Here is a 23,353-nt window from a genome sequence, read left to right as displayed (position 1 = left end):
CTGACACCGAGTTCTTAATCAGGAGCCCATTCTGTGGGCCTTTCAAAGGGCTACAGCTGGGGCGGAGTCTCCCGATCTCTGCCGGGCCCAGGCACACACATGAGACCACACAGCTCCTTCCAGCAGCAGGAGGCAGCGTGGAGAGGAGGGGCAGGCTCAGGCTGTGAGCGACCACCTCCCCGCCAGGGCCCGGGTCTGACCCCAGTACAAAAGACTGCAGTCACCAAGGGCGGCCGAGACGATCAGCTGGCCTGATGTCTCTTGGCACCATTCTCTGCGTCTCTCTCCCTCTCTCCCTCTCCCTCTCTCCCTCTCTTCCTCTCTCCCTCCCTCCAGAACTGGGGATTGAAATCAGGGGCATTCTACCTCTGAGTGACACCCCCAGCCCTATATATATATATATATATTTTTTTTTTTTTTTGGTGGTACTGGGGTTCCTGGAAGCCCTTGAACCTCCGGGCTACACTCCCAGACCTATTTTATATTTTTATTTGGAAACAGGGTCTCCTAAGCCAGCGCATGCGGCTGGCTTCGAACCTGCGTGATCCTCCTGTCTCTGCCTCCCAAGCGCGGGGATTACAAGCGTGCGCCACCACGCCCGGCTTATTCTTTATTTTGAATCAGGGTCTCACTAAGTTGCAGAGGGCCTCACTAAGTAGCTGAGGCTGGCTGCGAACCCTGATCCCCCCATCTCAGCCTCCCAAGTACTGGTATCTACGGCTATGGCTGACCGAGAGCTTCGATGGGGAGCTTATGGAGCGCAGACCGCCACCCGAAGGGCGCTGTTTGCTAAATAGTGGGTGGACGGGGCTGCTGCTGACGCCTGCTCTGCGGTGTGTGTTGAGATCCCTTCCCTGAAGGAGCCTGTGGACCGTGGTCCACGGCGGGCACTGAGGTGAGGTTGGATCTGAGGGATGGGAGAAAGAGAGTGTGGCCAAGGGATGGGGGTGGGAAGAAGGAGAGATTAGATAGATGAGTGGAAAAAAAGAGGGGAGCCTGGCGTGGCGGCGCACGCTTGTAATCCCCACGCTTGGGAGGCAGAGACAGGAGGATCGCGTAGGTTCGAAGCCAGCTGCGTGCTGGAAACAGGAGACCCTGTTTCCAAATAAAAATATAAAAAATAGGTCTGGGAGTGTAGCCCGGAGGTAGAAGGACTTCCAGGAACCCCAGTGCCACCAAAAAAAAAAAAAAAAAGAGGGGAGACTGGGAAGGAAGGAAGGCACAGTGTGGGGTAGGAAGGCAGAACTATGGCCACCCAGGGACACAACTGTAGCTGTCTATGGAAGAGGTTGGGAGACACAGGAGAGAAGTGTGGGACCCACTCCGACCCCCACAGTTGGCACGAAGGGGTGTGTGTATGTGACTGAGGATGGAACCCAGGGGCATTCTACCTCCGAGCTAAAACCCCCAGCCCTTTGCTACTTTTGATTTTGAAACAGGGTCTCACTGAGTTGCTAAGGCTGGCCTCGAACCTGTAATTCTTCTGTGTCAGCCTACTGAGTACTGGGATTACAGGTATGCGCCACCATGCTTAGCTAGAATGCAGATTTTTTAAAACTGAAGACATTTAAAAAGTCCTTTTGGAGACATTCAAAAAATACAGGAAACATACAAAAAGTACATACAAAAATTCTCCTGTATGTGAATAAGGCAGAAAGTGGAAATGGGGCTGTTGTGAGTCCCGTCTGCCTGAAGGGGCTGCTTCACTAGCAGGAAGGAGGTGGAGACTGGAACTCCCCCGAACCCCCTGGGGCAGGGATGGAGGGGTCCAACCGAGAAGACAGACACATCACTTGCACCTGCTGGAAAATAACTTTAAAAAAATTCAATGACAGCCAGGCGTGGTGGCGCACGCTTGTAATACCAGCATTTGGGAGGCTGAGACCTGAGGATCACGGTTCGCCTCAGCTACTTAGTGAGGCCCTCACAAATTAGTGAGACCCTATTTCAAAATAAGGAATAAAAAATAGGTGTTCTGCTGGGTGTGGTGGCGCACGCTTGTAATCCCCATACTTGGGAGGCGGAGCCAGGAGGATCGCACAGGTTCGAAGACAGCCGTGCTGGCTTAAGAGACCCTGTTTCCAAATAAAAAAAAGTATAAAATAGGTCTGGGAGTGTAGCCCGGAGGTAGAAGGGCTTCCAGGAACCCCAGTACCACAAAAAAAAAAAAAAAAAAAAAAGTGTTCTGCTGCACTTGCTAAGCCCTGGCCCTGGTTTTTTTGAAATGGAGCTAATATGCCCAAACACTCATATGCTACTGATTTAATTCAGAAAGTTTGTCAGGTCCGCTGGTGCACACCTGTTGGGAGGCTGAGACCAGAGGATTGCAAGTTTGAGGACAGCCTCAGCAACTTACCAAAGGCCTTCAGCAACTCTGTGAGATCCTGTTTCAAAACAAAAAAATAAAATAGGTCTAGGGGTATAGTTCAGAGATAAAATGTCCCTGGGTTCAATCTCCCATATAAAAGAGAGAAAAGGAAGGGAGGGAGGAAGGAAGGAGAGAGGAAGGAAGGAAGGAAGGGAGGGAGGGAGGGAGGGGAAAAGAGTCCACCCTAGTTCCGAGCCTGAACAGAGCCTGGCCAATGGGGTGATCTTCGTCATCGCAACAAGCTGTTGTCATAAACTGTCTAATCTCGTTTCATCCTCCTCAAAGCTCCCTTGTCTCTCCATTAGTTCTTCCCATGAGGATCTTTTCTCCTCTCCCTTTACTAAGCTGCATATAAACTCTTACCCTGGTTCTTCAGGAAGCCACGCCTATGCCTATGAGTAAACCTTGTCTTCTTCTCCTTACTGATCTGTCTCCTGTGCCCTCAGACACTGAACCACGAGGGGAGAGGAGAAGTTCGCCTCCCAGCCATCTGATGGGTTGCTAAGAGAGCGTCTGCAGGAAAGCCTTGGAGACAGTCTCTCAGGGCAAGCAGACGTTTGACCCGAGGGCTTATTAAATGCTCAGAGGCCGCCAGCACCCGGCCCTGTGTGGGAAAGGAAATCAGAACAGCCGCCATCAGCTTCAATTTGGAGAATGGGGATAGGCAGGCCATAAATATTCCCCAGAAGGAAACCATGGCACCGTGCGCTGCCGGCCCGGCTGGGGACACTGGCCCGCACCACCACTCCACGTCCTCCTGCTCCAGGGGAGGTGGGTAAGGGGCAGACCAGGGCACAAGACAGGCAAGGGAAGGAGGGCCTCACCTTCAGGAGCACTTGGCCAGGGACTGGGCACAGCCTGAGCGCACAGGAGAGACGGGACATGCCACTGGACCTGCCTCTGGGCCGTTCAGCACCCTGCCCCTCCTAGCCAATCTCCGCCAGCCAGGATGAGCATGAAAGACCACGCTGGGGGTGGGGGTGTTTTGTTTTTGTTTCTTGGTATTCCCCCAGTCTATTTATTTATCTAATACTTACTCAACTTTTGGTGCTGGGGATTAAACCAGTTGAGCTGCACTCCCAGCTGCACTCCTATTTTATTTTTTATTTTGAAGCAGGATCTCACTGAGTTGCAGAGGGCCTCACATAGTTGCTGATGCTGGCCGTGAACTCTGGATACTCCTGTCTCAGCCTCCCAAAGTACTGGGATTACAAGTGTGTGCCACCACTACCGGCTTTATTTATTTATTTATTTATTTATTTATTTATTTATTAACAGTCTCACTAAATTGCTGAGGCCGTCCTGGAACCTGCAACCCTCCTGTCTCAGCCTCCCAAGTACTGGGATTACCATGAGCTGTGCAGGTGTTGGTATACCGGGCTGTGGGCAGGGAGGAGGTGTTGGTCAGTGCCTGAGTAGGTCAGTGCAGCTGAGGAGGGCCAGCAACGTGTCCTCGCTGTGCAAAGATGGTGGCCAGACCTCAGACATGCCTCCCCAGACCACACTGAGAGGAGCCTCGGCTTCTGCCGTCTGCGCTGGCTCACTCCTTCCGCCATCTGCTCACGCTTTTAACTAACCACCACTTACAAAGGGCTTGCAATGGGGCAGGGGCCGTGCCAGATCCAGGGTATCTGAGCCAATAAGATGGTCAGGATGATGCCCGAGGGAAGTCGTGTCTACAGAGAGCCTGTAACAGGTGTCCCACACAGACACCAAACAGCTCCCGAAGGCACAAGTTCTCATTCTGCTCTCCAGGCACAGTGTGGGTAAGGTGGCCCCAGCAGGTCCCTGTCGTAGTGGCATGTTCAGACACTCCCAATTCCCTCCCTCCCTCCCTCGTTCCCAGGCCCGCCCCCAGGCCTGGCTGGTGTAAAAGCTCTGGGGAGAGCCTGGGAGTGAACATGGGCCTGTTTGTGGAGAACCCAGCACCTGGCAGCAGGTATTCTCAAAGGGTCAGGAAAAAGATGAATGCGTTGGCCGTTCCCATGGCAGCGCTGAGGGCCAGGAGAAAGCCAGCGAATGGAATGGGGCCATAGAGCAACAAGTCCCAGCCCCGCCCACCACCTCCTGGTTCCGCCCCCCCAGCAGGACTCAGTTTCTTCAGCTGTAAAATGGGGTACAATGGCCAACCTGCAGGACAGCGCAGAGGGTAAAGGAACCTGGATTCCAGCCGGGCGTGGTGGCTCACGCTTGTAATCCCAGCATTCGGGAAGCTGAGACAGGAGAATCACGGTTCTCAGACAGCCTCCGCTACTTAGTGAGGCCCTTTGTAACTCAGTGAGACCCTGTTTCAAAATAAAGAGTAAAAAAATAGGGCTCGGTATGTAGCTCGAAGGTAGAATTCTCCTGGGTTCCGTCCCCAATACCAGAAAGAAGAAAGAGAGAGAGAGAGAGAGAGAGAGAAAAGAAAAGAAAAGAAAAGAAAAGAAAAGAAAAATAGGGCTGGGGTTGTAGAATGCCCCTGGGTTCCACACCCAGTACCGCAAAAAAAAAAAAAAATTAAATAAATGAATCTGGATGCCAAGCTCCCCCTGAGGGTCGAGGCTCCATGCCGCAGCACCCTGTCCTTTGCAGGAGGGCACAGGAGCCCGCCAGGAGCCAGGTGGCTCATAGGAGTTTGCAGGTTAGGAGGAAACTGGGGAGGGTAGGTGAGCCCAGCGGTAGAGAGGGGTCTAGACACCCCCAGCACACACCACTGACAGCTCCTGCCCAGCCCTGCCCCCCCGCCCACCCCGCTGCTCTGGATTTCACTCCCCCCGCCCCCTGCAAGGCCCAGTTAACGCAGAGGAGTCATTTAATCAATTAGATAAAGTGTAAAGTAACTGCTCAGCTCTGCTCAGGAAATGGGGTCCGTCCGTCATCCTACGGCTTTATTGAAAAAGCATTAAGGCAGAACGTTGTGTTCCTGGTTGGGAGGGTGGGGGGAGGCAGGGTGAGGCCGCTGCCAGGGAGGCTGGTGTCGGATCCTGCTCATCTGCTCCACACAAACTCAAGAACCTTCCAGAGCCCCCAGGCCGACCCAGCAGACTGCCCCCAGCTGACCCCAAGTCACCCAGGGCCACTCAGTGCCCCCACCTCTGACTTGGCTCCAGAAGGGGCTCCCCTACCCCCAGCCCAAGCCTGCTCCCCTGCCCCCACCTCCCCAGCAGTCGGCGTGAGAAATCGCACAGTGATCACAGGCCCAGGGAGCCAACAGCACTTCCCACCCCTATGTTTAGCCATCCACCAAAGCCACCTTTCCCGGAACACCAGCTTCTGGTTTTGAAGGTGACAGCATTGCCACTCTCTGGAGGCGGAATTCTCCTGGGTCAATTTGTCATCCTCAGAGCTTGGGTGTCTCAAGCCAGCACCACTGGGTCACCCAGGAGAGGACAGCTGTAACGCTGAGGCGGTCGTGCTGGTTGATACCGGTGTGTCACAAGGGCTTTGCGACCTTTGCTGTCTCCCTGGTGTCCAGAGTGAGTGCAGCTGGTTCTGCGTTGGTGACAGTGGCCCCTGGGTCCTGCCCACCCCTTCACATCCCTTTGCCCTGGCTGCTCCTGGGGCTACCTGGGGCGTTCTCAGCCCCTCCCCTATATTACACACCCATACTTAATCCAGGATGAAAGTACAGAGACGCACACAGGCTGCCTGCCCCTCTAGTTTTACACAGAACTAAAAAACCTAGCTTGTAATCCCAGCATTTGGGAGGCTGAGACAGGAGGATCGTGGTTCACAGCCAGCCTCAGCTACTTAGTGAGGCCCTTTGCAACTCAATGAGATCTTGTTTCAAAAAAAGAGAATAAAAAAGTAGGGGTGGGAGTGTAGCTTGGAAGTAGAATGCCCTTGGGTTCCATCCCCAGTACCAAAAAAAAATTTTTTTTAATAAAAATAAAAATAAAAACCTATTCAAGAAGCTGGGCCTGGTGGTACACACCTATAATCCCGGTACTTGAGAAGCTGAGACAGGAAGATTGCACGTTCAAAGTCAGCCTCGGCAACTTAGTGAGATGCTGTTTTGAAATATTAAAAAAAAAAAAAAAAAAAAGCTAGGCATGGTGGTGCAAGCTTGTAATCCCAGCATTTGAGAGGCTGAGACAGGAGGATTGCAATTTGGGGACAGTCTCCTAATTAAAAAAAAAAAAATAGGGCTGGGAGGTGTTGCTTGGAGGTAGAATGCCCCTGGGTTCCATCCTTAGTACTGCAATAATTAATAATAATAATAATAATAATAATAATATTATAAAAAATAGGGCTGGGGATATAGCTCAGAGGTAGAGCACCCCTGGGTCCAATCCCTGGCAACACACACATACACACACACAAACACAGATTAAGGCAAGCATGGTGGCACACACTTGTAATCCCAATATTTCTGAAGCTGAGACAGGAGGATCGTAGGTTTGAAGACAGCCTCGGCAATTATTGAGCCTTTTAGCAATTTAGTAAAACCCTGTTTCTAAATAAGAAATAAAAATAAGGCTGGGGATGTAGCCCAGAGGTAGAAGATCCCTTGGATTCCATCCCTAGTATCACACACACACACACACACACACACACACACACACACACACACACACACACAGATTAAAAAATACAAACCTGTTCGAGGAGCAGCTGCACAAGGTTAGAGCGGACTGCAGGAGAGGTGCCTTCCCAGAGGGCCGCTGAAGAGGCTGAGCCCAGTCAGCGGCTTCACATCCCCTGGACAGTGGGTGGAGGGAGATGGGGGGATGGGGCCTGGCCGCTGAGTGGGGCCCAGGCTCCTCGGATCACTGTGTTGTCGCTGGGGCTGGATTCCTGGGTCCACACCCCCCTCCTGACGCCCCCTGCACCTGTAGGAAACCCTGAGGTCTGTGTCTCTCCTCCCCAGGAGGGGCGTCCAAAGTACTTAACAATGAACGTGGCTTAAGCACAGACAATTCACGCAGACGCCAGCGGGCCCCTGAGTTTGAGTCCTGAGGCCCGGACCCCGTCATGTGGGCTGGGTTCATCACACACCCGCTGGTTCGTCTGGGTTGTACGGTAAGACCCTGAGCTGCCAGGTAATACCGAAGATGCCCAGATCTACTGAGCCTGTACTAAGCACCAGGTCTGAGTCTTCCAGGTGTACTGATGAGTCTAACCCTCACGGCGTTCCTGGGGAGTGGGTGTGGCCACCATCCCCGCGTGCAAATGCAGACGCTGAAGAAGATGATAAGTGATTACCACACACCTGCAGGTCGGATTCAGGTGCCTCCACAGCTTACCTCTGTTATAACCGTGCTGCTCCCCTACAATAAACAGAAACCGGAATGTGCCCCTGGGCTCCATGGGAAACAGGTGGATACACTTCGTCCAGAAACACCTCCTTCCAGAACGGCCTCGCTCCTCCCGGCACACGCATGCTTGGGTGATCGGGAAGGGGACCTCTATGGATCCCAGTGTTTTGATGCCACAGGAAGGGCAATGAGCATTTGTCCCCTGCGTGGCACCAGGCAGAGCGTTAGACGCCATGGGCACCAGGCAGAGCGTTAGACACCATAGTGGATCTGATTAGAAAGTTTTTCGGAGGCTCAGGACTATCCTTACGCCACAGAGCTAAGAAGCAAGGCAGAGAGTGAGCATCCGCCTCCCTGACTTGGAAGCCCAAGAGGCGCACTGGAATTAGAAACATCTTCCTCTTCACAGGCAGAAGACAGAGTGGAGGAGGAGAGCGCTGAGCAGGTGGGGGCCAGCCAGGGAGCCGGGGGCCCTGGCACCGACTGCCGCTTCCCGGGTCAATGGGCTCCGTGTCCTCATTTTAGTACCAGACTTGGAAACTGGGTCCCCAGGGCTACGTGACCACCTGAAGCCACACGACCAACCCCACAGGGCTGAGGTGGGCACCCCAAACTCTCCCTCTGCTGCCCCAGTGTCTGCTCCCCACCCAGCACCCAGCGAGCCTCGTGCCCAGCGCTGAGGGCGGGCGCTAATCGGCCCCGGGAAGCCGCCGCCGACACCCCGCTTCCCCACTTTCACCCCACGCTGCCCTTTTGCTTCCCCAGGAACAGGCTGACATTGGCCATCCCCAGCCCGCGCTCCCTCTCTCCGCTGCCAATAGCTAATTGTCCTGATTTCCTTCCAAGAGCAGTCTCTCTGAATCGCCTTCACAGACACAATTAGGCAGGTTCGGCTTGACTTTCACACTTCAGCTATGAAAAACCCAATCAGCCAGGAAGCAGATCCTCTCTGAGAGCTCCTTTGTACACTGAACAAAGCACACACATAATTACATGCTTAGCTGATGAGCTCAGGCCCGGGGGCCCCACTGCCCAGCTCCAACACCCCCCACCGTCGGCTTCAGTTCTTGGTGGCAGCCAGCCAAGCTGACCCCGTGCTGTCTCATGGGAATGATGCGGGTGGTGAGGACCCAGAGCCCCCTCCCCGGCCAGGCCCGAGCAGCTGACCCCCAGGCCACTGGTGGCTGCCTAGCGCCCGCCGTCATGAATTGCTGGTAGGAGAGAAGCAGCTAGTCCAGTGGCTTCATGGCAGAGATGGATTACCCAAGGCTCAGAGAGGGGAGATGCGCTGCCCAAATCACACAGCAAGCGCAGGTTCGGGCTGAACCAACTCCCATCCTCCCATCCCAGGCTCCCAGCAGGTGCTCTTGCCTGGGGCTGACCTTGCAGCTAATCTCAGATGCTCAGTCATCTCTGCCAGGAAAAAGTGGGGGCTTCCAGCCAGCTGCAGGTGGTTTTCCCACCAAATTTTAGGTGTACCATATTGTCAGTAGGCAGAAAGCATGGCCTGTAATTTTCCTGGAGATAGACAAGGAAGGGGGTCCTTTACTCCACGTGGAGAGACTGAGGCAGGCTTTGCTCGGTCCTCTCTCCAGTGTATATAACTAGTATCACCAAGCTCTCCACCTCCCATCCCATCCCATCCCCAAAAGGCTGCACCTGGAATCCCGAGCCAGTATGTATGTATATATATATATATAGTGTTTGTGTGTGTGTGTGTGTGTGGTACTGGAGGTGGAACCCAGGGGCTTTTATACCTCTGGGCTACACTCCCAGACCTATTTTATACTTTATTTGGAAACAGGGTCTCACTAAGTTGCTGAGAGCCTCACTAAGTAGCTAAGGCTGGCTTCGAACCTGCGCGATCCTCCTGTCTCGGCCTCCCAAGAGCTGGGATTACAAGTGTGCGCCACCACGCCCGGCTTTGTGTATTTCTAAAATCTGATTTAGAAAGTAATGCATTTTAGCTGGATGTAGTGGTGCATGCCTGTAACCTCAGTACTTGGGAAATCAAGACAGGAGGGTCACAGGTTCACAACCAGCTTCATCAATTTAGGGAGGCCCTCAGCACTTAATGAGGCCCTGTTTCAAAATAAAAAATAAAATATTACTGGGGGTGCAGCTTAGAGGCAGAACACCCCTGGGTTCAATCCCCAGTGCCACAAGAAAAAAAAAAAAAGGAAGTAATATGTTTTATATAACTTATAAAATACAAAAATGTGTAAATTTGAAAGTCACTTTTATTATTATTATTATTATTATTATTATTATTATTTCTTTTTTTTTTTGGTGGTACTGGGGTTCCTGGAAGCCCTTCTACCTCCGGGCTACACTCCCAGACCTATTTTATACTTTTTATTTGGAAACAGGGTCTCTTAAGCCAGCGCGGATGGCTTCGAACCTGCGCGATCCTCCTGTCTCGGCCTCCCACGCGCGGGGATTACAAGCGTGCGCCACGACGCCCGGCTTCGAGCCAGCATTTTGACGGACTGGGATAGATGGCATTGCTGCCTCACCATCCTAGGAATCCGCATATTCTGAAAAGGCCTGGCAGTTTGCAGGAGACGGCCGGCCTGCGGACTTGGCTGCGAGCTAATACTTCCAGGGAGCTATGTGCGCCTGCGCAGGCTCCTCCTCCTGGCCTCTCTCTGCCCATCTGGAGAATAAAGACAGCGGGCCGGCTCGCAAGGCCAGGAGGTGCCTGGTCCAGGCTGCCACGTGGTCCAAACGCAGACAGGACACGCCCCCTGGAGCAGACAAACGCCACGCCCATTGGCGCACGTGCAGAGGGGCTGTGCCCTGGCAGGTCTGCCCCGCTCATCCGTCCCGCAGTTCCAGTCAAGAGGGTAGTCAGAGTGTTGGACCTCGTGCTGACGAAGAGGCACCAGCCCGGGAGAGGGCGAAGCTCGGTGCCTTGTGGCCCAGGCCCTGCATCCTTTAGCTAACCAGTTGGGAAGTTTCAAAGGAGAAGCCGAGCCGGGCATGGTGGCGCACGCTTGTGATCCCAGCATTCGGGAGGCTGAGACAGGAGAATGGTGGTTCGCAAACAGCCTCGGCTACGTAGGCCCTCTGCAACTCACTGAGACCCTGTTTCAAAATAAAGAATACAAAATAAGGCTGGGGGTGTTGCTGGGGAGTAGAATGCCCCTGGGTTCCATCCCTAGTACTGCAAAACAATAAATAGATAAATAAATCCCTACGCTGGAAAACCCTGCGCCCCACCCTCTCTGCGATCACTTGGAGAGCCCCCGTGTCTGATCAGGGATCACCATCACAGCCCTGCCCGGGAGTGGGACTGACCCAGAAAAGAGACCCCCTGGGGTCCCTGAGAATTAGACCCCGGAGGGAGCAGACACTAAGCAAACTCCCCGCCCAGAGAAGAGCTATTGGGAAGAGGGGAGGGACCCACTGCCCTACCCGAGGCTAAGGCAGGACACAGCAGACAGGGAACCGACCCAGAGCCTCCTGGGACCCCTCGGAGCCGGGGAGCCTCCTCTGTCGCCTGTTCCCTGGGAGAGTGTCCGCGACCGCTGTTCACAGCTCTTCAACCACGCCAAGCATGCATCTGCTCCCTAGAAAGTGATTCTTAGCCAGGCGTGGTGGCACAGGCTTGTAATCCCAGCACTTGCGAGGCTGAGACAGGAGGATCGTGGTGTGAGGCCAGCCTCAGCTACTTAGTGAGGCCCTCCATAAATCAGTGAGACCCTGACTTAAAGAATAAAAAATAGGGCTGGGGGTGTAGCTTGGAGGTAGAATGCCCCTGGGTTCCATCCCCAGTAACACAAAAAATAAAAGAAGTAGAATATCCCTAGGTTCCATTCCTACTATTAAAGGCGGGGGAGGCCTAACAGAACGCCCAACTCACTTGTTCATTCATGCAGTCATCATTTCCTCCCTCATTTACTTCAATAGGCCAGCTAGGATGCCTGAGATTCCCAGCTCAGCATCTAACCCGCCTCGGGGATGCATCCACACCCCTCACACCCACCCTTCCCCGCAAGCGGCTCCTGCAGGGCAGGGCTGGTTTGCAGAGCGCGTGAAACCGAGCCCTTAGCTCTAATAGGATTATTCATAATTCTAAAAATGGAAGCGCCACAGATGCCAATCAGGAGGATGAACAACCGCAGTGTTTATACAATGGAATACTTCCCACGGTGATAGGAAAGCAGGCGTGCCAGGCCCGCACAGCAACCCGGGATCCTCAGAGACACAGTGAGGAGCGGGGCGGGCGCCCAGGTGTCCCTCCTGTGACCCCGTCCCTATAATAGACGAGGCCGTGGGGCTCCTGTCTTCACGTGTTTTTTTTCTTCTCTTCTCAGATCCCAGAAGAGAGAAAATATTCTACTCAGGAGGAAAAATATTTCTGGGTTCCATTCTGAAACTTCCCCAAAACTCTGTTCTCCTGTGCAATAAATCATTCCTCCCCAAACTGTTATTGTTTTTGCATCGCCGTGCAAAGGTTATTAGTATGATGAGAAAACTTAATATCGCATTAATTTGGTTGTGATTTATTTGTATTGTCACAGTCACCAACTCCGTGATTGCAATTTTGCTTTAATTCGATTTGGTTCCTCGTGCCGTTCTGTCAAAACTTGCAGAAACAATGGGACCCAGAATCGCATTTCAGAGCAGACCTGCTTATTGAATTCGCGGTCCTCCAACTCGGGTTACAGATCAGGTAGACAGCAGGAGGCTTCCCCGCCCCGACCTCGCCACCTGGGCCTCCTGGGCCTCCTGCTCCCTCGAGAAGGTGAGAAGGTTCCGCCCATCCTGGGAGGACAGCGCAGGGGCTCGTGGGCCCTGGGGGAGGGGAAGGGGACGTGGGGACGTCGGGAACTAAGCAGGGCCAGCGCTAGGCGTTATTCTGGGTGCGTGGCTCAGCCCCAGTTCACGGATAAGGACACTAAAGATCAGAGGGAGAATGCCTCTGGGTTCAATCCCCAGTTCCGCAAAAAAAAAAAAAAAAAAAAAAAGGCGAGCGGATAATAAGTGTGGTATATCGTGCAATAAAAGCAAGACAGCAATAAAGAGGAATGAGGTGTTTGCTACCCATGACAACTACATGATTTCAAAATAATTATGCTAATGAGGGAGCCAGACCCAAAAAGAAAACATTCTGTAAGATTCAATTTAAATAAGACTCTAGAAAATGCAAACGAGTCCCCAGGACAGGAAGATCAGTGGTAGGAAGAGCACAGAGGTCAGAGCACACAGAGAGCCGGCACGGTGGTGGTGCGGGTCTGTGATCCTAGTACTCGGGAGGCTGAGACAGAAGAGCGCAGATCCCAGGCCAGCCTCAGCAGCTTGGCGAGGCCCTCTGCAACTTAGTGAGACCTTGTTTCCAAATAAAAAAATAAAATGGGCCGGGCGTGGTGGCGCACGCTTGTCATCCCCGCGCTTGGGAGGCGGAGACAGGAGGATCGCCCTGGTTCGGAGCCAGCCTCGCTGGCTTAAGAGACCCTGTTTCCAAATAAAAAAAATATGAAATAGGTCTGGGAGTGTAGCCCGGAAGTAGAAGGGCTTCCAGGAACCCCAGTACCACCAAAAAAAAAAAAAAAAAAAAGATTCCTACAAAAATAAAATGGGAGTGCAGCTCAAAGGTAGGAACTCCCCTGGGTTTGATACCCAGTACCACAAAAATAAATAACTAAAATAGGACAGAGGCTCAGAGTTAGAATGCCCCTGGGTTCCATCCTCAGTGTCACAGAGAAGAAGAAAAAGAAAGCACACAGAAATTACACGGGGTGTGAGGAAATTTTAGGGAGTGATGGAACCGTTCATCTGTTCATCGCTATCATAGTATCATGGTGCATACATATATTGAAACACTTTGGGGGGGTATTGGAAATTGAACCCGCGGGCATTCTCCCTCCTGGTACACGCTCAGCCCTTTTAATTTTTTATTTGGTAACAAGGTCTTACTAAGTTGCTGAGGCTGGCCTCAAACCTGTAATTCTCCTTTCTCAGCCTCCCAAGCACTAGGATTATAGGCGTGCTCCACTGCAACTGGGGACCAGAGGGGCCCAGCCTCAGGGACAACACTCTCCCAGAAGGACCCTTCAGTCTGAGCGCCTGTGGCCCCCACGCTGGGACCAGCCGCTTCCTGGGTGGGCCGAAGGCGGCCTCTGCCTGAGCTCTGGAGCCCCGCCCACCTACCCCTCCCACTGGCTTGCAGGGGCCTGTTCTCACACCTGCCGCCTTCACCCCACCCTTCTACCTGTGAGGCAGGACGGCACCTCTGTGATGCCCCCCAGGTGCCCTTGGTGCCCCCACCCAGAGCTTGCAAGCTGCCATCACCACCACCCCCATGCACGCCCATTTACCTTCAGGTCTCCCCCCACCCGGCCCGAGCCTGGCACTGGCACCTCTCCCAGGCAACACACCTGCTGACCCTCCCTTGGTGAAGATGACCTCCTAGATTCTAGCAAAGCAAAGATATAAATACTTCTGGAAGCCTTCCATTGGCGAGGGAGTAGGAGCCCTCCAATTTCCCAACAACTTGGCTATTAAAAATAGGAATTCCACCTACGCACCAGAACGGTTTGTCGGGGACCATTGACGGGCCAGATAGTAGGGTCGCTCACGTGTTTGGGGCCGAGGAAGCTGCAGGGCCGAGACGGTGAGCCCTGTGAGAAGACCGGCAGCGGTCTGCAGCTGGAACCGTGGCCCAAAACCTCAGAAATCTCGAGAACCCCAGAGATGCCAAATGGTTTGCTGCCAACAGTTCCATAAAACTTGTTTTCCTGCCACATCATGTGAACATCTGCACACACACCAAAGAAAATGGAAAAGAAATAAAGCGCACATTAGCAAGCAGATTCAAGACCTCAGCTCCGACCTGGGAAGAGCCTGAGGCAGAGAAGCCGGGCTGGCTTGCTGTCTGATAGACTATTCTGGATGCTACGTGTGCAGCAGACTGGAGGAGAGCTCAAGTAGGGCAGGGCGTGGGGGGATGCTGGGGCTGGGTGCGGGGTGAGCTGTGGGGAGGCGGGAGCTCCCCCTCCTGGCCACATGTGAAATACACCAGACTGCGGAGGGGAGCTGGCTTGAAGGAAAGCAGGCCCAGGTGACAATAAGAGCCGAACGTGATGGCACAGGCTTGTAATCCCAGCATTCGGGAGGCTGAGATTATTACGGTTCAAAGCCAGCCTCAGCTACTTAGTGAGGCCCTTTGCAACTGAGACTCTGTTTTAAAATAAAGATAACGCCGGGCGTGGTGGTGCACACTTGTAATCCCACTTGGGAGGCGGAGACAGGACGATCTCGCAGGTTCGAAGCCAGCCGCAATGGCTTAAGAGACCCTGCTTCCAAATTTAAAAAGTATAAAAATAGGTCTGGGAATGTAGCCCGGAGGAAGGGTTTCCAGGAACCCCAGTATCACCAAAAAATAAAGATTAAAAAAAGTAGGGTTGGGGGTGTGGTTCCATTCCCAGTACAAAAACAAAAATCCTGAGTTGCCAAGGGCCAATCCCTCTACTCCACCCTGCCTGTATTCCAGCAGTGACCAAGGGTAGACAGGGGATGGTTCCCCTCCTTCCCCCTCTCCCCAGGCTCCTAGGGCCCTAATGGGTCATTTCCCAAGAGGTAGGTGGGGGTCAGGAAGGGGCCTTTAAAGACAGGGAACCCAGCCAGCCCATCTGCTGATGGTAAGAAGGTAGTCCCAAAGCGGCTCACCCACACCATCAGATGGGCATCACCTTCCAAGCAACCTTATGCCAGAATAGGTGCAAGGAAGCCAGGCCTGGCAGCACACTTGTAACCCCAGTACTTGGGAGGCTGAGACAAGAGGAATGCAGGTTTGAGGATAGCCTCAGCAAGTAGTGAGATTCTCAACCTAGTAAGACTGTTTCCAAATAAAATAAGAGCTGGGGAGGGGGACTCAGAAGTGGAATGACCCTGGGTCAATCCCAGGGTCTCACACGCTCTCTCAAACACACACACACACAGCACAAAAGTTTCCTCCCCAAAACGAATGAAAGCAAACTCATGTAAAAAAAAATTTTTTTTTTTTGGTGGTACTGGGGGTAGAACCCAGGGGCTTTTCTACCTCTGGGCTATACTCCTAGACCTATTTTCTATTTTATTTGGAAACAGGGTCTCACCAAGTTGCTGAGAGCCGAGGCTGGCTTCGAACCCGCACGATCCTCCTGTCTCAGCCTCCCAAGCGCGGGGGATTACAAGCGCGCACCACCACGCCCAGCAAACTCAAGTAAATCTTACCCATCAAGGAAGTGACAAGTTTCACTTTGATCATGTAAACACTTCTGTAGTATTCAGGTTCTGCCAACTCTGAAATGCATTATACTTAAAAAAAAAAAAAAAAAAAAAAACCTGTCTCCCTTTAGGCAGATTAGGACACAGAATCCGAGCTGGCAGAAATTCCCACACTGCTAAGCTCATGAGAGGTAGAAACCTAAAACCAGACCCCTGTCCATCTGTCCCTGACAGGCAAGACATTGTGTCACACAAGTGTAAAGACCGTATAATCTGGGTTTATTAACTTTTAATAATTTAAATGATAGGAAAGAATCTCCTACTACAGGAATCGAAAAAGTTGACTATACAATAAATGAAAGAAACTGACCAGCGGTCAAACAGCTAATACATAACACAAGCTGTTAGCAAACGGGGCCAGAGGGCCAACTTTATCCATGTACTTTATCCCATGTAGCGTCGAGGCCGTTACCCTCCCCAATATAGACAAGTCAATTCAAGCTAGCTCTACTACCTATTTCTAACCCCATCCAAAATTAGCATCTGTGTGGAACATACTCAATAGCTCACACAGTACTACCTTTCCACCGAGTTAAAAAATTTACTGGGTGACACTCCTATTTAGGCAAATGTTAGAATTACAGCCAGCAATGTCTTAACTTCAATACTGGGGGATTTCTCCCAAAATACAGATAGTTAAAACTTAAAAGAACATATATATAGTAAAATAACATTTTCTAATTTTAAGAGACACGGAGGAAATAAGAATGGATCAAGCCTCAACGTACCCACTTAACAAAATCAGAATATACAACTTTTTGGAGACGCAACTCCAGTCTGGGTTTCACCACGTTAATAGAAACACTTAGGCAGGCCATTTTGTTCAAGGAAGATTTTTAAAAATTTTAATACTGTCTTAGATCTCACCCACAAAGACCTTTCAAAAGTCTTCTCATCCCAACTAGCAATCGGGTTAAATACCCCCTCACACGTATAGGACCCGGGTCACTAGCTGCCCAGATCGCCTCGATCCTTGATGACTAAGAGATGCCGTAATACTGTATGTACCTGGCCAACACGATAGCCTTCTACTCACAAGCCGACTGCTATTAGTCCAGGTACACACAGGACTGACCTAGTTGATTTAAGAGCATCTCAATTCATTAAAGCAAAGCTTAGAAATCACACCTTTAGCCAACCCAAGTTTAACTTCTTTCCGTCCTTTAGTAAACGGAATTGGTTCCCACTAGTGGTAAATACATTTTATTTGGTATAGAAACCAAGTCGGATCAGGCTTTTCCCTTGACAGGACAATGTTTGTGTGTAAAGTGCCCATTTTATTTACAAGCTAAGTAAACTTTCAAGTCTGCCTTGAAGCAGCGAGCCAACTGCCTGGTGACGGTCAATCTGCCTGATCCTGCTGGATCAAGCTTGCTGGAGGGTCCCGCGCTTTAGAGCCTCGCTGGCCCCCGCAGTGCTAGGGTAAGGCCACAGCTGGGCAGCTGCTGACAAAAGCCAAGGCGGACACGAGAGCCCGTCAAATCCAAGTCGCCTCTGCTTCAAATGTCCTTTCTTCCCGCTAGCATCACTAATAAGCAAGATCGACTGAGGTAGCTACACAGCTGTACAGATGCCACTGATGAACATTATAGACAACTCATGGTATGGTGTAGCTGGCTGATTCATTTTAGCTGATTTCTTTATAACGAAGGGGGGGGGGATCAGCAAAATAAGAGCACATCTTCTGTTCATTTAGAAGTCAGCATCCAAGGTAAAAGAATTCTCCGTTGGACTCGACATCACTCCCATCCTCTGATACTCGCCCACTCTCTTCTCAAAGAAGTTAGTCTTCCCTTCCAGCGAGATATTCTCCATAAAGTCAAATGGATTTTCTACTTTGAACACCTGCAAAAAGATTCGCATCGAGTTTTAGGTTCAAAAGGCCATCTTCAAAGAGCAGCGGGAGACGGTAAGAACAGTGCTTTACCTTGCTAAAGCCCAGTTCCAGCAGAAGCCGGTCTGCCACGAACTCAATGTACTGTTTCATCAAAGTGCAGTTCATCCCGATAAGCTTCACAGGCAAGGCCTCGGTGAGGAACTCCTAGAGACCGAAACACGGTTTCTGAATACAACGAAGGTGCAAAGACAGCTCCCAGCAGGCGCGGTGACCCAGACGCGTCACCCACCTGCTCTATCCTGACGGCGTTGATGATGATTTCTTGCACTCTCTGCTCCGACGGTTTGTGTAGCAAGTGCTTGAACATGAGGCAGGCAAAATCACAGTGCAAACCCTGGAAGGAGGTTCAAGCTCAATATAAAAGCCAGCCAGAGACTCTAACACAAAACATGGACTTGCCTTATCGTTTTCTGCACTGTCCTCAACTACGGAGAACACTTCACCTGTGGACTGGCAAAGGGAAGATGCCTGAGCTGTGTCTATCTACCCGGCAGTCACCGAGAGGCTCAGCCCACCCAAGGCTCTCAAAGCTACCCTCTAGATAACAGGCCAGGCCTGTTCTTCCATATCTGGGGTGTCATAGGAGTGAGGACCCGAGTATTTTCACAGCTGTGAGCTCTAGTTCTGCCTCTATTCCCAGAGGAAAAGGCAGCTTTTAGATATTCAGGAATTTAGGGGCACAATTTCAAGCGAAATCAACCTGCAAATCTCAGTGCATTAAACCCCAATAAAGCTGGAGCCAAATGGCTTGTTTCACTGGGAGGCTTACCACCTCTGAGCTACCTACACGTTGACAGTGAGAACACCATCCTTTGTTAAGCCCATATTTATAGCTGAACTCATCAAACGTGGGTATAATGCCATTTGATGTCCTGGGTCCCCTTCAGGAGACACGAGTGTGGCTAAGAGTTATGGATATCTGGGGTGCCGGGTTAGGTCGTCACTTCACTCACCTCATCTCTGCTAATAAGTTCATTGGAAAACGTGAGACCAGGCATCAGACCCCGTTTCTTGAGCCAGAAGATTGACGCAAAAGAGCCGGAGAAGAAGATTCCTTCCACAGCAGCAAAGGCTACGACGCGCTCTCCTATTTAAGAATCGACACCAGCATGTTACTACACCAGCATGTTACATGAGGACGGGTGCTCTCAGGATGTGCCAGCGACCCAGCGACATCACTCAGAGCGAAGCTCGTGTTCAGCAGGCCCAGGGCGCCCTCACCGTAGGTGGCTTCCTTATCCCCAATCCACCGCAGGGCCCAGTCTGCCTTCTTCTTCACGCACGGCATGGTTTCGATGGCATTGAAAAGGAACTCCCTACAGGCACACACATGTACACATCATCAGCAACGAACAACAGAGAACCCTGACCCCGAGCTTCTAAACCGGAGCCCTGGCAGGAAAGCTGAGTGCATTTGTCAATTTACACCCCAAAGGCCTCAAACTGAAATGCCGTTTTTTTCTTTTTACTGGTCAGCTTTTTCCTCCAGATTTAAAAAAATCAACACATTTATTATTTTCTTCAGGAAATTAACAATATTGTTATTCTTTATTTATATTGAGCTCCAAAGTCTACTTACACTAAGCTCACCCCACGCTACCCAGAACATCACACACTCATACCTTCATATTATAGTGGGGCTTGAACCCAGGGACTCACACATGCCAGGCAAGTGCTTGACCACTGAGCCCTGTTCCCAGCCCTTTAGTTTGCACTGGGAGTTGAACCCAGGAGCATTTTGTCTCTGAGCTACACCTCTGGCCCTATTCATTTAGGGCTTGTTTGTGGTACTAGGGATTGAACCCAGGAGCACTTTACCTCCGAGCTACACTTCTGGCCCTATTCATTTAGGGTTTTTTTGTGTGTGCTGTGTGGGGATTAAACCCAGGGGAATTCTACCTTTAAGCTACACCCACAACCCTATTTTATTTACTTATTTTTTTGAAACAGGGTCTCACTAATTTGCAGAGGGCCTCACTAAATTGACTGCAAACCTGTAAGCCTCCCAAGTACTGGGACTGCAAGCATGTGCCACCATGCCCGGCTTATTTATCTTGCAATCCTCCCACCTCAGCCTCCTGAGTAGTGAAAATTACAGGCTGACTCTCTGGGGCATTTACTGGCTTACTGATGTCAGGCCCCAGCCATAGTCCACAGGCCCTACCTTCTTTAAGTTTGAGGAACCATAAAAGTTAAGTACCATGCTGACTGTCGGCCTGGTGAACCATCAGCCCTCCCAAAGACTACACTGGGTACATTAATTCCGCCCTAACTTCCAATTACGTAATTAAACCAATGAACCAAACTTTCCTCAGGAGAAGCTGCTCCAGTGCTCTGCTCGCCTTTCAAGTCACCACTCCTTCCTTTCCTGCTGTCCAAAATAGGCCTGGTTTGGGCTTCAGCTTCACTGTTCCTCGGAAGGTCTCTTTCTAAAGCTGACCTTTGTTTCTACACCACTCACTGTTAGTATAAGGCACTACTTAGTGACTATGTTACAGCCCATTGCGAACGTCCACTTCCCTCCAACGTCTACCACGTAAAATAGACTTGTTATTACGGTACCAGGGATGGAACCGGGGGGCATTCTACCTCCGAGCTACACCCCCAGCCTATTTTATACTTTATTTTTTGTGGTGCCGGGGGTGGAACCCAGGGGCTTTCTACCTTTGGGCTACACTCCCAGACCTATTTTATATTTTATTTGGAAATAGGGTCTCACTAAATTGCCAAGAGTCTCACACTAAGTAGCTGAGGCTGGCTTCAAAACTGTGCGATCCTCCTGTCTCAGGCTCCCAAGAGCAGGGATTACAAGCGTGCGCTACCATGCCCGGCTTATTCTTTATTTTGAAACAGGGCCTCACTGAATTGGAAAGGGTCTCACTGAGTAAGTAGCTGAGGCTGGCCATGAACCCAAATCTTCCCGTCTCAGCCTCCCGAATGCTGGGATTACAAGCGTGTGCCACCACGACGGGCTAAAATAGACTTTTCCTATGATCCCCCAACACAAACTTATCATTTCAGTCCATCGGCCTTCCCCGTGCCCAGATGAGCCTCAGGGCTCGATGCTGTCCGCACCCATTAATTCCTATCACTCAGTCTTTCTGCTTTGTATGCTCTTCTGCTACCCTGGCCCAGCCTTTCTGTAGGTTTAATAACTGCCCATTAAGAGTAAAGATGATCGTCAGACCTACGTTTTAGTTCACCATACTCAACCGTTGCTAGGGATATTTTCCAAAAGACGGATTTTTCTACTGTGTACTTCGATTCTAAAAAATTAATACCCTCTTAACTTTAAATGGTTGGCTAGTAAAGGGAATTTACACCACTCTGAGTAAACATGACCACGGGAACCACAAAAATATGGCGACTATCTCCTTCATCATTCCAGAATCATTTTTATGTGTAAAGTCGACAATGAGTAAATGTAAAATGTTCCGTAATACCACTCGAACACTCACCTTTCTTTTGAATCTTTAATGTAAGTGTCAATAAGGAGACTATACATTTCAGAATGTATGTTTTCCATGGCAATTTGGAAGCCATAGAAACAGCGGGCTTCGGTAATTTGAACTTCTTGACTAAAGCGCTCCACCTAGTGGTAAAACACATCAAAAGCCTCAGGAAAAACTCAGCAGGAACTCGGTCAAAAGATTAAGATACTGGGCGCCACAATTTACATCATATACTTACTCATTTACAGGCCAGGATTTTATAGGTTTCTATGAACCTTAATTATTTACTCTCCTAATTTCTCTTTTGTGGCACTGGAAGTTGAGCTCGGGGGGCATTCTACTTCTGAGCTAGACACTCGGCGCCCCCCCTTTTTGGAACCGGGGTCTTCAGTTGTGGACGGCCTCGCTAAGTTGCTGAGGCTGACTGACTGAACCTGCAATCCTCCTATCTCGGCCTCCCAAGTATTGAGATGATTACAGGCATGCACCACCACACCCGGCTTTTTCCTAATCTCTTAATGCAAGACGCGCAACCAAATCATTAAAACAGCAAAGCCACAAAAAGATGAATGAATATGGTAGCCACAAGGAATAAATACATTACTACCACTTAATGAGGGGAAAATGCCACTGAGAAACAGCCGCAAGGCGTTACAAAACAGGAAATGCCACGTAACAGAAATGCTAGCTTTTAGATACATACATTCACAGTATGGAAACGAAAAGGTAAGAAAAGCAAAGTAGCTCTAACTCGTCTTCAAGTGAATTAAAACAATACTTTTTCCTTGAAACTCACCAAGTTTTCATTCACTATGCCATCGCTTGCTGCAAAGAAAGCCAGAACATGGGATATAAAATATCTCTCCTCCGGCTTCAGGGCTTCCCAGTGCTGAATGTCCTTAGAAAGGTCCACCTGGAGTTTAAAGTTCACAATTTTAGCACCAGGGAAGATTCCAAGTGTGCAGGGTCTCACACGTCAGCACTTCTAAAGCCCACGACTCCCCAGAACCACTATACTCTTCCGGTCCAGACTCTCTTTGCCCACCGGAACATCCGAATTCTCATCTCAGTGGGCAACCCTCCCCAAGAGGAATTAAGCAGTGCATCCCCGAAGGTTCTAAGTGCACGGCAGGGGAGCCCTGAGTCCAAGTAGTGGCGAGGCCTTGAACACGATTACCTCCTCGGCTGTCCAGAAGGAGGCCTCGGCTTTCTTGTACATCTGCCAGATATCATGGTATTCGATGGGAAAGACGACAAAGCGCCGGGGGTTTTCTTTCAGAAGCGGTTCGTCCTCCACGCCGGGGGCAGGTACTTTAGTTTTCTGTTGGGGGAGAAAGTAGCCAAACAATGGTTAGGTACTGGGCGAACCACATTGAGTTGCTGGGTTTTTTCCAGGCCAAGGACGCTGTTCCCGGCAACTTCACGCGGCTCAGTGGATTAACGTTACCAGTCGCAAGGGTTGTACGTGCACCAGAGGAACGCACCGGCGGGATGGCGGGGGGCGGGGGGCACTTGGCGGGAAAGGAGCTGGGGCCCGGGAACAGGCTGGACAGCTGAGACGACCATGCGGTTTGGCGCCAAGCGCGGTCTCCCCGGGGCGCCCCCTACCGACTGCACCTCGGGTCCCTCCCGCGCCCCCCACGCGGGCCGCTCACCGGCTCGGCGGGCTCCTGGAAGATCCTCCTCGCCGTCTTGCTGGCCAGGACGCGGGCCCCGCTGAGGGCCGGGGGCTGCGGGGAGACGCGCGTGAGCGGCGGCGGGAGCCTCCCAGCCCGGGCCAGCCCACCGCCCAGCTCGGGCCCCGCGCTCACCGTGTTCTCCTTGTCCGCCAGGCTGAGCCCCTTGAGCGGCGAGAGCTGCAGCTGCTGCTGGTCCGCGATGGTGGCGAGCGGGACGCGGACGGAGAGCATGGCGACGGAGGGCTGGCGGCGGCGGCGAGACGGGCGAGCGAGGAACGCCGCAGGTAGGATGCCGGCGCGCAGACGGCGCCCTTTAAATTCCCCTCCAGATGGCGTCTACGAGGGGCGTGTCCGGCGCTAGGCTCTTCTCATTGGGTGAGCCCGGCTCCGCGGCACTCGGCTTTCCCATTGGACGAGCCCGGCCCGGCCCCGCGGCGCTCCGC

General features: G+C 51.6%; 1 protein-coding gene across 2 annotated transcripts; it reads right to left on the bottom strand.

The window, feature by feature from the left end:
- Positions 1-17,574: 17,574 nt before the first annotated feature.
- RRM2 (ribonucleotide reductase regulatory subunit M2) lies at positions 17,575-23,141 on the bottom strand (the record flags this gene model as incomplete). Of its 2 annotated transcripts, none has more annotated exons than XM_080711057.1 (10): positions 17,575-17,727; positions 17,810-17,923; positions 18,009-18,113; positions 18,733-18,866; positions 19,001-19,095; positions 21,238-21,371; positions 22,028-22,144; positions 22,409-22,542; positions 22,874-22,961; positions 23,043-23,141. In XM_080711057.1, the coding sequence occupies 10 exons, from the start codon at positions 23,139-23,141 to the stop codon at positions 17,575-17,577; spliced, it is 1,173 nt and encodes a 390-aa protein (XP_080567183.1). The 2 variants fall into 2 exon arrangements, with proteins under 2 accessions (XP_080567183.1, XP_080567184.1); XM_080711058.1 differs by having other exon boundaries at positions 22,409-22,552; positions 22,887-22,961.
- Positions 23,142-23,353: the final 212 nt, after the last annotated feature.

The sequence above is a fragment of the Muscardinus avellanarius genome, assembly GCF_963383645.1.
Source record: "Muscardinus avellanarius genome assembly, chromosome: 15".
NCBI classification, from domain to species: Eukaryota; Metazoa; Chordata; class Mammalia; order Rodentia; family Gliridae; genus Muscardinus; species Muscardinus avellanarius.
The sequence above is the reverse complement of the archived record's forward strand: the minus strand, read 5'-3'. Positions and strand labels throughout refer to the sequence as shown.